This window comes from Melitaea cinxia, chromosome 21 (assembly GCF_905220565.1).
Source record: "Melitaea cinxia chromosome 21, ilMelCinx1.1, whole genome shotgun sequence".
Classification (NCBI taxonomy): domain Eukaryota; kingdom Metazoa; phylum Arthropoda; class Insecta; order Lepidoptera; family Nymphalidae; genus Melitaea; species Melitaea cinxia.
Window position 1 is genome coordinate 934,357 of NC_059414.1, and position 15,005 is coordinate 949,361.

General features: G+C 39.6%; 1 protein-coding gene across 1 annotated transcript in view; it reads right to left on the reverse strand.

Moving 5' to 3' along the window:
- LOC123664191 (neural cell adhesion molecule 1-like) overlaps window positions 1–15,005 on the reverse strand; it is a gene marked incomplete at its 5' end in the record, with an annotated part of 130,733 nt that overhangs the window by 34,164 nt on the left and 81,564 nt on the right. Inside the window, one exon of the mRNA XM_045598787.1 lies at window positions 12,487–12,621. Coding sequence (XP_045454743.1) covers window positions 12,487–12,621 — 135 coding nt within the window. The remainder of the gene's footprint in view (window positions 1–12,486; window positions 12,622–15,005) is intronic.

Here is a 15,005-nt window from a genome sequence, read left to right on the forward strand (position 1 = left end):
CGACACAATGATGCTTCGATTTCGCTAAGCGGCGGAGGGTCTAACGGCACGCAGTGCAACGACTTTTTGTAATAGATAAGAGTGCCGCCGAGTGCGGTGACTCTGTCGTTTCGTACAAAATTATAATTAGGCACATAAGGTGCTCTATGACCCGGTTTGAGAAAAGTCTCTTGCACTAGCATGACGTCGACCGGGTGTTCCCTCAAAAATTGACACACTAAGTCAAGTTGTGGTCCAAGGCCGTTTGCATTGAAAGTAATGACACTGAGCGAACGTGGTTTTACCCTAGCTTTGTCAGTCATTTAAATTTAAATATCAAATGATTCTAGTGCCGCAGCCATGCGGTCTAATTGGAACCTAACTTCAGCGAGGTAGGCCCTCATCCGTTTGACCTCCTCTCTGATGGGAGTCGGTTCGACTACCGACTGTGTGGGGATAACCTTCACGTAAGGCAAAGGCTTGTTCCAAGCGTTAGCCTTAGGAGCTACGCTTGCGGCCTGAGGGGACTTATTGTTGGTCGGGGGGGCTTTAGAAATCACCTGCTGGGGCTTGGGAGCCTCCTGCGGGGCCGGGGAAGCCTCTGCAGTGGTTTTTGGGGAGGGCTTGCTCTTTTGAGAGGTCGCTCTAGCTGTCGTTTCCCTCGGGCGACGTTTGCGCGGTGCCCGAGGGCAGCCACGGTAGTTAGCGGGGTGGCCGTCCTGCTTGCACAGCACGCAACTGGGTGGGACTTCGGGGTCGGGGACCTTGCGGGGGCAATCAGTCGTGCCGTGATCACCTAGGCACTTAACGCACCTAGGTTGAGCGAAACAATTACGGGCGGAATGCCCGTAGAACTGACAGCGGTGGCACTGGCCGGGTTCACCGCGGTTCTTAGGGACTTCTACAGTAAGTCCGGAGAGTCGGCAGACTGTCTTAATGTTAAAGATTGATTTCCCCTCTGGGGTGAGGTCAAGTACTGCTAGCACCATGGGATAAGGTGCCTTAGTACGAGGATGGTACATCCTTGAGACTTGATGTACGGGAAGCTTTTGAGCCCGGAGGTCAGCCTTGATTTCCTCCGTATTTATTTCGGCGGGAAGGCCGCGGATAACGACGCGTAGTTGACGTTCGTCATCTAACGCGTATGTGTGGAAAGAGATTTTCTCCGTTCTTAGGAGAGAAGTGAGGCGACGGTGAGTTTCAGAGTCCTTTACAGTGACTCGGATACCCTGATATGTAGATTTGGCCGTCTCAGGGCTGATATTTTTGCGCTCCATTTTGATTGATATTGCGTTCCACGACGCTTTATCCTGAATGTAAATGGGGGGCGGCTTTTTGATAGAGCGGCCTGAAGGGGGCGCTGGAGGCGCGGAGGACGCTTCACTTGCCGAAGTGGCGGGGCGTATTGCGGGGAGAGCTGCGGGAGCGGCGGATGAGGGGTGAGCGGGGGAGACGCTGCGTGCTATGATCGCACTACGCTTAGATGGCAGGGACTCTTTGTCTACCTTAGCCTTCCGTTTCTTCCGCTGATTGCGGGCCGGCTCGAACCCTTCGGAGTCCGAAGAGTCCGAGAGGGGCGATTTTGAAGACGCGTCGCTGCATTCCTGGTCGGAATGCGCAACATCCATTAATAAGCTACCTCGGCGGTCCTCTTCCCTCTCGGGAGAGGCCGGGCACTCGGGAATCGAACCCGTAGCGGGGGTGTGAGGGGAAGGGGCTAGCTCGCTCGTGAGGTCGGTGTAGACCTCGGGGTATTTGTGTTCTAGGAACAAAAGAATCTTCTGCATCATTTTAGAGGCGTCCATAGTGGACGCGGGGAACTACTAAAATAAAAACAAAAATTTTGTATCTCCCCTGCCGTGAGGCAGGGGCGAGTGAGTACCTACTTGTGTACCCTAATGTCTCTGCCCTTAGGTGGCCGAGATGTGTGCCTAAGACTAACCTGTACCTCCGAGTGTGTTGATCAGCTCCGGGAGAAGCGGATCCTCGCGCGCGAAGATACTATTATAGTCCTTTGGAGCTCACGTAATTAATGGATATCCCCTAATTGGTAGGCCGCGGCGCGTGGCGGCGTGACGCGGTGCTAAACGTGTTGTTAGAACGGATTTTTTTTGTGTTCGTGTAATTTTAATACCGTGATAACTTCTAATGGATTCATTTAAATAAATTAAGGTAAAGGACAATATAAATCTGCATTAAATGGCCAAAGTAACTATTATAGGTACTTATTTGGATGAGGATTAATAGATAATTATATTGAGGATTAATACTGACTAGAAATTAGCTTTGCAAATATATTAATATTTTTAAATTATTACATAAAGATATTGTCCAGCGCAAAAGACAGCAAGGACGTAATACGTTCTCAGAGAGAGACCATGGCAGAGCAAACGAACTCAATATTAGGGCAGTTATCCTAGCGGGGTGATTGCAACCTGGTCACGTTCAACGCCACTAAAACGCAGGCTTGTTTGTTCTCCGCCAAACGGAGTTCTTTCAACTTGACTCCTACTTTCCGTGGTACACCTGTCCGTGTGACCGATACCCTCGACCTCCTTGGCATGGAGTTGAGTTCTAGGCCCAACTTTGGCAATTACATTAAGTTCAAAGCGCAAACTGCAGCCAGAAAGCTTGGTATCTTATATAAGGTTAAACGATGTTTCAAGCCTCGATCACTTCTAACGCTGTATAAAGCATAAGTCCGATCGTGCATGAAATATTGCAGTCACTTGTGGGATGACTCAGCTAAATATCAACTCGCCACACTAGACTCAGTGGAACGCAGAGCCAAGCGGCTAACCGGTAACGCCAGCTTGGTGGAATCTCTTCAAACTCTAGCTCACCGAAGAAAAGTTGCCAGTCTAATGGTCTTTGAAGAGTGTGCCCTGGAGCTGCACGAACTCATACCCCCATCTCCTTTCTTCCATCGGACGTACCGCAGGCTTTCATCCCTACCTGATTGATATACCCTTTATGCGTACAAAGCGTTTCGGATCATCTTTTTTAATATGCACGGCTAAGGAGTGGAATTCCTTGCCGGCGTCTGTATTTCCGAGTTCATACAACCCGAATATATGTATGTTTAAAGCGCGCGTTTTAAGCGACCTCGTCTCTGCTCAGGAGCTAGACTGGGGTCAAGAGTTAACCCATAATACGATTTAAAAAAAAATAAAAATAAAAATGATTATGGTGGGTTCATTTAATGAATTTATCAATAAATTTATTTTAGAAGTACCTATATGTACAAGGTTTATAATATCGCAAACACTAATCAATCTCCATACACTTTTATATACTTAAAACTTTTTTACTTAAAAATAACCAAAAAAACTTAGTCTTTAAGCTTAAAACAAGTTTTCTCGTTACCCACTTCGTATTGGGGTTCGATTTTGCATCAAAACTTTCGTCGTATTTTAAAACGTGTAGCGAGTAAGGATGCCCGCACACTGCGCTACTCTCCGCTGCATCATTAATTTTATTTAACACACAATATTGGCTCCATACCAACTGCACTCCGAGAATATTTTATAGTCAAATTATTGTATATATTACTTATATTTACTACATTTGTATTGTTCTGGGATGCATTAAATCATTTGAAGGTAAGACAATTTGTTTTGTGTTTACTAATCTCTGAAAGTTTAGTTGTTTTTATTTATAGATTGAAAAATAATTATTGTAACAATATGTGTAGTAGAACAGGTGTTGTAATTATAAAATTGTTAAATAGAATAATAAGAATATTTTAGACTAATGTGTTGTCTATATATAAAATAGGTTGACTTTCTGTAATGGATAGAATTTATGAACTGATTTTGAAAAAATACATTCATTCAATAAAAAAAAAACATTACAACATGTATTTGACAGACACATGCATATAAACTCTTTTGGTCATTGTTTGAGAATAGAGTATAGATTATACATTAATATTTTTTATTTTAACTGATGGGCGAATTTCGACCACTACTTTTAAGTAAAACGCGACGTATATGATAAACCTTATCCTAAATTTCAGACTCAATATCAACTTCGGATATTGGAGAATGTTTTAATCAAGTTTAAAATTATTAATTTACACACTGACTTTGACAACCAGCCAGCTATCTCACTTCCGCGAGATATCTTTTGATTAGAGATAGTTAGCCAAGTTTCACGTTCAGTAATTTAATAAGATTTTACTTGATCCAATTATCTACGGCAACGTTTTAATTTCCTTTTGAAGACGTTATAATATTCATCGTGTTACGGATTATGATAACTAGCGAAAACGCGATTCTACGACGAAATAATTCAAATTTAAACTACTCAAAATGAATCATGTTTCTTAGATTTTGGTTACCATCTGCGCATTTTATTTGTCAATATTTAAAAACTATTTTTAACCACTATTGACATCCATCCCATAAAAATATTAGACATGTGAAGTTTATATTCTCTTCTTCTATAGAGGAAATTAACTAGGGGAATGTACATACGCAGGTTGTGTCTACTAAATGGATAGGTTTGAGGCTCTTTCGATTCGAGAGTGCTTCTTAAGTCTATTTGAATAGTTATTTTTTATTTTGATTTTGAATAGAAAAACAATTTGTATGATGTTTATGTCGAAATTCTGATCTTTAGAAAGGATAATCCCTTGTAATGAAAATTAAGTTGTGTAAATAAGCTGCGTAACTTAAAAGACAATAAGATTCTATGAGAAAATTACTTAGCTCGCGTACAGTTCTCAAATCATTGGTTTTTTTGTTAAGGGGCTCCCAGACAAAATCGGCCGTTTTCATGTGCTATAAAGTATACGTTAAAGTTACGTTAAAAATATCAAATAAATATATGTTGTAACTCGGATTCAGCTTATTAATGTGACTGTAAGATAATTGTATAAAATTCTCTAAATAAAGAGAAATAATTGTTTATCTGAACCACCTTTCGCGTACAAAAATCGTATAGGCTTTCTAATTTTACTACTTACAATAGTGAGTATTTTTTTTATTAATTAAGAATCCTGTACTTAATATTTCTACAGAAGGGTTTTTTATTAAGTGCAGTATTTTATTAGAAAATCGTAAAAATATAATTTTTGGTTATTTGCCGGGCGACAGGCGGCCCGCGGCAGACGGCCAGAGGCCTTTGTACGGGGAACTTGTGTCGCTCGTCATCGCACGCTGCTCTTGCTTACGCGCAAATCTATTTACTTTTTTTAATCCAAGATAGGCATCAAAATGTAACAGGTAGACAGACTTACTGTTGAATTTTGCAATTGTATTTACTTCAAATAAAAAAATAATTTAAATTATTAATTTTGAGCTGTGTAAATGTAAAGCTGCTTAGCTTGTGGTCTAAGATCCGAACCTAAAGTCGATCTTCACCGAGCCGATAATAGAATAAAATATAAATTTAGTATATCTATACAAATAAAATTGGAGCGGCTGCTTTTAATATTAAAATAACCGCTTTTTACTAAATTCATATGGATGTATACACGATACATACACAAAAATAGCATTTTGACAATTTTTGTCTGTATGTATGTCTGTTTGTTCCGCCTAATCTCTGAAACGGCTAGACCGATTCTGACGGAACTTTCACTGGCAGATAGCCGATATAGTAAGGAATAACTTAGGCTACTTTTATTTTAGAAATTTATTTATTTTATAACTGCGAACTGAACAACAAGTAACAACTAGTAATTAATATAATTTTATAGCCTAAATGATCGACACGACAAGAAGAAAATTAAATAATAATTATGGATGATCACAACTTGTACGCAAGCTCTTGGTCTAGAAAACGGATCAATCGCATGTCCTAAGTAGTACAAGCTAGAGCCGGTAGATGGCCGAGTTTAATAACCTTTACGTAATACTGATCAGGTGAAGTGCGGGTGGGTGGGGTGTGGCAAAGTCTAAATGCTCAAGGTCATTGAGAAGGGGGAGCCTCTTAACGCGGTCATGATTTATACCATAACTATGTGTAAACGTTTCTTAAGTTATGCTGTGTGGTTACGGCAGTAAGCATATAGCCACCCCCTCTCTTCCCGTGGGTGTCGTAAGAGGCGACTAAGGAATAACAAAGTTCCACTACCACCTTGGAACTTAAAGTCGACCGATGGCGGGATAACTATCCAACTGCTGGCTTTGAAATACACAGGAAGACGGGCAGCAGCGTCTTCGTTGCGACAAAGCCAGCCCTGCGGACACCAACCCGCCTGCCCAGCGTGGTAACTATGGGCAAAACATATGAGTTCACGCTATTTTAGGCGCGAACTTTTGGAGGCCTATATCCAGCAGTGGACTGTATTAGGCTGAAAAGTCTTAAGTTGTGAATTGTAAATTTGTATACACAACTGACTGAGATTTCTTCAGACAGCATTCCACGTGTTATAGGAGTAGTGGGTTAAGAGAGGAGATCTTTGCTCAAAAAAATAAGGTTAACTCAGATCAGTTCAGTGACGCCGCGGTCACAGCCATGGATTGTACCTTTTGCCCTGGCGGTTGTGGGTTCGATCCCCACACATGACAAACATTTGTATTGGCCATACAGGTGTTTGCCGTGGTCTGGGCATTTGTGCAGTTCTTGTGGGTCTCCCCACTGTGCCTCGGAGAGCACGTTAAGCCGTCGGTCCCGATTGTTATCATATACACCTGATAGCGATCGTTACTCATAGTAGGGAATATATCCGCCAACCCGCATTGGAGCAGCGTGGTGGATTAAGCTCTGATCCTTCTCCTACATGGGGAAAGAGGCCTATGCCCAGTAGTGGGATATTAGAGGCTGAAGCAGATCAGTTCAGAATCGACCAAATTTTGTATCCTTTTGTATATTGTGAATCAATTTGTACATTGTGAACTAGCCCTTATCGAAAGCACATCACTGACATTGATTACTAGGTATTATGTAATACCATTGTCATACCTTCTCAGAGCCATCAATAATCTGTTTATTGAGCTTTTACGCCAAAGAGATATAAAATATCTAGCCGCAGTTATGCACAGAATGTAGATAACGTTTTTGCATTTCAACATATTTAGTTAAGTTTGGCTATCAATTTGTTTCAGCATTATCTGAATTTTTCCGATTGGCATGTGATACTAAATAATTGTGTTTGTTAGCAAATGAATAAAACAAAATTCAATTACATCGACAAGTAATACAACGTAAATAGTTGAAAAAAATTAACAAACGCACTAGTCGCCACTACGATTTTCGAAGGTGCCCCTCGATTTCTCTGGGATGCCACCATCAGATCTTGGTTTTCTTATTATGGTACCACCCTCAGGATGTCTCCTATCCAACAAAAGAAATCAGCGAAATCGGTTTATAAACGACGAAATTGTCCGCGAACACACATAAAAAAATATCGTTGAGATATAATTGACACACATAAAAAATATATACGGTCGAATTGAGAAATCTCCTCCTTTTTTGAAGTCAGTTAAAAAGGTGGATGTTCTATTTTATCCAATCAAAGATACAATAGATCAGTGGTCAATTACAACTTTAATTTTTATTTAATTTTTATCTGACAAATTACTATTGGTTATTAAATTGAGTTTTAGCGGAACTTTAAACTTTATGAGGGTGTGCCAATAGGACTAATAAATCAATGACAATATCTTTAATTTATATAATATAGAATATTTTTAAGTTGATGCCCCACGGAACATAGTTGAAATTGCCAATTTGTTTATTAATACGTATTCATACATTAATATTATCTTCGTAACTTTTAAATTAGTACCTATATTTCTAATGGCCGTGACTAGTAATTTTAAGTCATTTGGAAGAAAATTTTTAAACAGATTATGAAAATTATACTGGTTATACCTACTCATTTGTCACGAACGCAGCAATAATGCCTCCGCTAGAGAAAGGATCGATATGACTACTGCACTAAGGCGTTTTCATTTCATTATTGTTACAACATTGTATTTTATATTTATACTAGCTGACTCCGCAAACGTTGTTTTGCTATAGATGTTATTAACCCCCTTCCCCCCTAATTTTTTTTTTGGCGGAGTATTGTAACTAACATTGTGATATGAGGATTTTATATATAAGATATACTAAGACTAAGAAGTAGTCAAGAGTCTTTTAATTTATTAAAACGTTATTATTTCAGCATTCTACAGATGCGATAAAAAACTCTGTTGATCTTCCAGTCCAGATTATATTATCGCTGCTGATTATTATTGCTCATTATCATCATCATCATCATCATTGGCCTTAGTCCGTCTATTGCAGACGATTTAGACAGTGTCAGACAGACACTGTGTCTCCTAGGACACTCTTCAGGAAAACGCACAGTTGCCTAAGCTCTGAGCCACTCTCTTGACCTCACTGGCTGTAGCTAGTGTAGCTGTAAGAGTCTTTCGCATTTTAGAGCTATGTTACTAATGCTTTACGGAGACCCCTTCCGGGTTTCAAATGAAGTTTTCCTTCTCCAAGACCCTGATTATTTTGAGCCAGGTATATCCCTTAGTCGCTTTTTACGACCCCCACGGGAAGAAAGGGGGTGGTGCTATTCTACTTGGCCGACACCGTACGGCATACTCATTATCATCAAAGGTTAATAACTGTTATTATACCACAATATTCGTTTTTGATCGGCAATAAATGAAATAAAAAAAAATCGTATTGTTTCACCTAACTACTACTTTGCTCTCCACACCAGACCCAGACCCACTCGAAAATCTAAAAAAAAAAGTTGAATCAGAAAGCAGGCTCACTGTCAACACTACCAACTGGTCAGTCAAATTCAGATTATTTACGGACCATATTTCAAGAACTATAACATTAACATAACCCATCCAAAATAAGGAAATTTTATTCCCAAAATGTATCGTTACTTTAAACTGAAATCGAAGTTTTCGCACTCAATATTTTAGGATAAAACGGCAGTTCTTCCAATTTCAGTGCAGTTTTTAACGAAGCCCCATAAACAAAGGCGTAAAAGAGTTTTCAACTGTTAAATTTTAACGTTTTCGCGAGCTTAAGCCGTCCGATCGTTGTCATTTTAACGCCGATGCTATAAAAATCGATTAATTCGAAACTTTACGATCGAAATTTCCACTTTCTGGTAATCGTATTAAAGTTATTGTTCTCGGGAGAGTTTATTAGCTATCTTAATTAGTATTTTTGTGTAGTTTTAAAATATTAACAGGTAAGGTTCTTATATTTTCATGGTTATTTACACCGTGACTAATGTATAGGTAAAGGAATTCTGTTGTTGGCTAATCTGACTTCTCGTTTTCATGTCACAGGCCACAATAGCAACAAACATTTAAAGTGGAATAATACTTTACGTTTCACAATAACAATAACGAGTTTCAACGCCGCCATCGTAATTACAAACGACGAAAGTCAGGTGGGCCATTTGTATTATTAAAAATTTCTCGTTTAAGTCTTCAGGTGTAAAATTTTAGAAAATTCGTTTTTCCGAGACCGGGAGTTATTGGTGTATTCGGTGGCCGTAGAACTGGGTGTAGTTTATGATGCCGTATGTCTCTAGAGGGTACTCGGCGTCTATGTTTACGAGATTTTTTTACTATTTTAGTTGGAATGTTTTAGGAGAAATAAATTTTCTGCGGTTACCGTCTTATCTTTAATTTTTATTTTCAATTTTTTTTCATCATTACAGCCTATACAGTCCACTGCTGGACATAGGCCTCCACAAGTTTACGCCAAAAATAACGTGAACTCATGTGTTTTGCCCATAGTCACCACGCTGGGCAGGCGGGTTGGTGACCGCAGTACTGGCTTTGTCGCACCGAAGACGCTGCTGCCCGTCTTCGGCCTGTGTATTTCAAAGCCAGCAGTTCGATGGTTATCCCGCCATCGGTCGGCTTCTTAAGTTCCAAGGTGGTTGTGGAACCTTGTTATCCCTTTTCCTCCAATTTTTTTTATTTGTTATTTTTAGCCCGGTGGAGCAGTTTCTAGTGATCCTGAATTCTGCTCAGAAGTTATAGGTTTGATTCATATCACAAGTCAGGGTGTAATATAATTATGGATTTAATTATGTATTTATTATTTATGTACCTATATTTATCGAAAACCAAAATATGTAGCAGTTATATATAGGAAGAGATAAACGACTTAGGAATAGACCGCGAGTATGTTAAAAGATATAAAGATATATTCTACAAAAGATACAAAGTAATAAAAGAGAAAAAAAGTACGCACGTAAATAAAATAACCCGACTTTACGTGAATTTGTATTTTAAAAGTACGAGAAAATTTTAACATTTAATTTATCAAAGTAGAGATAATAAACACAGCGTTAATTAAACCTGATTTATTCATCCCGAAGGTGGCTTCCGTTTCGATACAATAAATCTCGGCGCTGATTCCTCGCTTCAGTTTCATCTGAAGTTTCGTTTCACATTTGATTGCAAACAACGCATGATCACTTATTTTTATCGTGTTACAGTTTAAATTTATAATGGTTCCCTGAACTAAATATTGTGGTAACGGTCGCGTATTCGATTCTCGCACATGATAAATATTTGTGTAGGAAATACAGATGCTATGTTTTGTGTATATAAAGCACAAAGTTTATTCATTTTAAAACTAGCCTCATAACTTTCCAAAACGATTTGGATAATTATTGATGTGGTCGGAAGTCGTTTAATGCTATTGTGAAGATTGCTTGAAATTTAGCATAAATTTACATACGCCCATAAACCGAAGCAGACCTCATAAACATTGTAAGTTAGGTTTATATTTGAGGTAAAAGGCCATTTTATGTTTATCATTGACATTTGTAATTTACCGAATGTTGAAATTTTGTTTCGTTATTGTTTATTGAATGTTGCATTTGATGTCATGTTAAAATAAATGGTGTGTGATTACGGCATCAAAGAATATAGTCACCCCTTCTCTTCCCGTGGTTGTTGTAAGAGGCGACTAAGGAATAACACAGTTCCACTACCACCTTGGAACTTACAAAGCCGACCGATAGCGGGATAACTATCCAACTGCTGGCTTTGAAATACACAAGTCGAAGACGGGCAGCAGCAGCGGGCAAATCGGTTTAGATTCATTAAGCATTAGCTTAAATAGCGCCCAGTTTCATATGAACTTAGTAGTTTACGCGCTAATTATAGCCAAGACAGCGGCAATTTATAGTCTTGAAATTTCAAAATATACATATGACCGGGTACAGTTTCAGTATATGTATGTGACATGTTTTGAATTATTGTATTTGACTGCAAAATTATAGTTCAGTCAGTCAGTCAGCTCAGCCTATTGCAGTCCACTGCTGGACTTAGGCCTCTCCAAGTTGGCATCCCGGTTTTCCGCAATCCTCATCCAGCCTACACCGGCAATCTTACGTAGATCGTCGGTCCAACCGATGGTGATGACCGATGGCGGGATAACCATCCAACTGCTGGTTTTTTAAATGCACAGACCGAGGACGGGCAGCAGCGTCTTCGGTGCGACACAGTCAGCCCTGCGGTCACCAACCCGCCTGCCCAGCGTGGTGACTATGGGCAAAAACCCCCACCGTATTTAAATTATAGATATTTTTTTTTAATATCACTAGGGTGGCAAACAAGCATATATGCCTACACTAACTATGGATGCCTACATCACCAGCGTATTATCTACCCTACCCTGGACCCTCCCAAGTAACCCCGCTTACACACCATAAAAACACAAAACTACACGACAGCAATATTATTCTATACGGTTTAGGTACTTCTCCAGTCAGATTAAGCCAGATTTTTGAGCAGGATGTATCCTGCTTTGGCTTTCCTCAATATAATGGAATTGATCAAATACAATTTACTCCCCTTATTATAAACATAGGTACTATTAGTAAATTAAAAAATAAAACTAAACAATAATAGTAGGCCCTATTTGAACATCAATTGCTCAAGAGCGCCGCAGCGCTCAGCTCATCAACACGCAAAGCGCTGTAATCATTTAAGTCTAACTGATGTATGGAACCTACTACACCGACGAGGCCTCCGTCCGCAGGCGACGAATGGAGGTGCGTAGGAGGCGCTACTTAATGCGCCTCCAGGAACGCCCCTGTGCTCGTGTCGGGCCGGGATGGGAACCTGCCTAGACACGGCGTCGTCGGGATTGTTCAAAGGTGAGCCGGACAGTCCCCACGGAGGAGAAGTCTGGCCTTTTTGCCGAGGCCAGCCAGTCGCTGCAGGGATCCTATTGCCTGCAGATTCGGGATCCTCCAATTAAAGCGGCTGAAGGCTCCCGCAGGGGTTTGGTCGGTATTGCACCCCCAAGTGCAGAAGCCGACATACGGTCTAGGACTGTCAACCCGGGCTTCCTGGATATCACCCGTAAATGGGTTCCCCTGCCATACCAAAAATAAAATGGAACCTACTTTAACTACCTACAGATAACTGTGCTCCCGTGAGCATGGTTGCTGTAAAGTATCAAGAAACATCGGGGCATCTAATAAACCTAATAAACCGTGATAAAATCCGAAAAAGTTGTTTTATTATAATTAAACTAGTACTTATAAAACCTCCTGGAGCCCACCTGCTGGTACGATCTGGAAGACGCAGGGCCGCTGCTGGCGCCCGACGCTGTTGCTGGCGCGGCAGAGCAGCGCGCCGTAGTCGCGCTCGCTCGCGGCGCGGTAGCGCAGCTCGCTCGCTGTGCCTCCGTTTGACACTGCTACAAAATTATCTATACATTGATAATTAGGAAACAACGTGTGACTGTGGCGTAGTGCTGTGTGGCTACGGGTGCTGTGTGGCTACGACACCAAAGAATATAGCCACCCCCTCTCTTCCCGTGGGTGTCGTAAGAGGCGACTAAGGGATAACACAGTTCCGCTACCACCTTGGAACTTAAAAAGCCGATCGGTGGCGGGATATCCATCCAACTGCTGGCTTTGAAATACAAGGCCGAAGACGGGCAGCAGTGTCTTCGGTGCGACAAAGCCAGCCCTGCGGTCACCAACTCGCCTGCCCAGCGTGGTGACTATGGGCAAAACACATGAGTTCACGTTATTTTTGACGTAGACTTGTGGTAGCCTATGTCCAGCAGTGGACTGTTTAGGCTGTAATGATGTAATGATAATAATTAATTTTTATTTTTTGTCTGTATTTTGTTTTACTAACATAGTTCTAAGTAATTATATTGTACTAACCAACTATGAGCCTATGTTGCTTGACAATAAAAGATTTTCATTTTTATTTTTATTTATTTTTATTAATACGTTAAGTAAAACTTTGTACCACTTTTTACGAAAATTGCGCGGACGGAGGAGTGTGAAATTTCGCACACTTATAGTTTATATAGAGAAGGAGCGCAAAATGCTAATATTTTTTTTATTATGCATAAAAAGTACATTATATCAATAAAGAAAACATTAAACATGTATTCTACCATGTATTTGACACACACACGCATACATACTCTTTTGTTTAATGTTAAAACTTATAATTTCATTTTCGACCACTGGGCTACCACTAGTTATATTAATTAAGTAAATATCTAAATATATTTATAACACACCCACACACACACGGTCGTCAGTTCCTACGGTAACTTAATGCTTGTTGTATAGGTAACAGCCGGTTAATAGGGCTATATTTTTTAAAATTAGAATGAAAAATAACAAAAATTTTCAAAAGTAAAAAATTAATATTCCATCAATTTATAAATTATTAATAAATGCGAATCATATTTAAAATCACACCGCTCGTTTCTTTTACGAACATTCAGAATTTTAAAACAGTTTTATATTATCGTATGAACAAAAGAATAACATACAATTTACATATGTACAAAAAGACAAAGTTTTGCTTTCATAATGGAAATATTATCGAAAGATACATTTATATTAGTAGAGTTATCACTTACAACAAGTCTGTAGTGAATATTTGGGAAGTAGCATCTGCATACAAAACTAGTCAACCTGGCGAATTTTAGATCACTACATTTTTTTGCAAAAATATAAGTCGGATGGAGGTAGGTCTCTCTTGCTCATCGTCTCTGAGTACTGGGTCTACTGTGTGCTTCAGTGCTCAATGTTGGCACAAGTAAAGACAATTTATGATATAACCAATTTCTTATAACACAGGGATCACTTAGCAGAAAGGTAATTATTTTAGCAGAAAGGTACGCAGCACGGAACGCGGTATGGTTATTAGTTAACGGGGCGGAGACTAACTTCTTAGCATTCGATGGAATCACCATGCGGGTGCTGAGTCCATCGTGCGGCAGAGGGAGTAACTCAGAGCAGTGCCTAGAACTTGCGACCTAGTTGTAGGTTTAAGGAGATCCCCTTTGAGATATACATCAACGCTCACCTTCACTGCTGCTGAGTTGTCCGCCCATTTTATGTAACAATTAATTCGTTTGTGCAAATTAATTATTGAAAGAGTCTAGGTTAAGCTACTAGCAGGATACAAGTGAATCGTGCCAAGCCAGAGCCAAGACCGCCTTAGCCGCGGTTGCACCGATCGTTTCATACACGTTAGAATAACTCGAGTAATATAATGAATGAGGGTAAGTGACTATCGAACGATAGCGACGACGCTAGGTGGCGTGCTCGGTGCATCTGTTGTTTATAAATTCCTTGCTGATTGCGTACGAAAGCGCAAGTGCCGACTTATAAATTTTTGTCTCTTGTACAAACCTTGGTCCTCAAAACTATTTTATTTTATTTATTTAATAATTATCGAAAAAATATCAACTAAACAATTATTTTCGATATTCAGAATCATCAATAAAGTAATTTGTTGCTTTATTTCATTTTATACGAAAATATGTAACAATAATAAAGTCTTAAAAAATAAGATATTTTTCCAATATTTCCAAATTGCCGAACCAACAATTATCTCAAAGCTAGACAATAAAAGAAATTTAACAAACAATCTCAAATAAATGAATAATCAAATTGTACAAATACATTTATGGAAATTGAGTGTGTTTGCCAATTTGTGTTCTCTAAAAATACCATAATTTACACCAGTAATCCGTTAAAATTTGATTAAGTTGTAAGCACATTGATTGGTTCTCAACGGTTAAGCCTGGTTAAATATAAA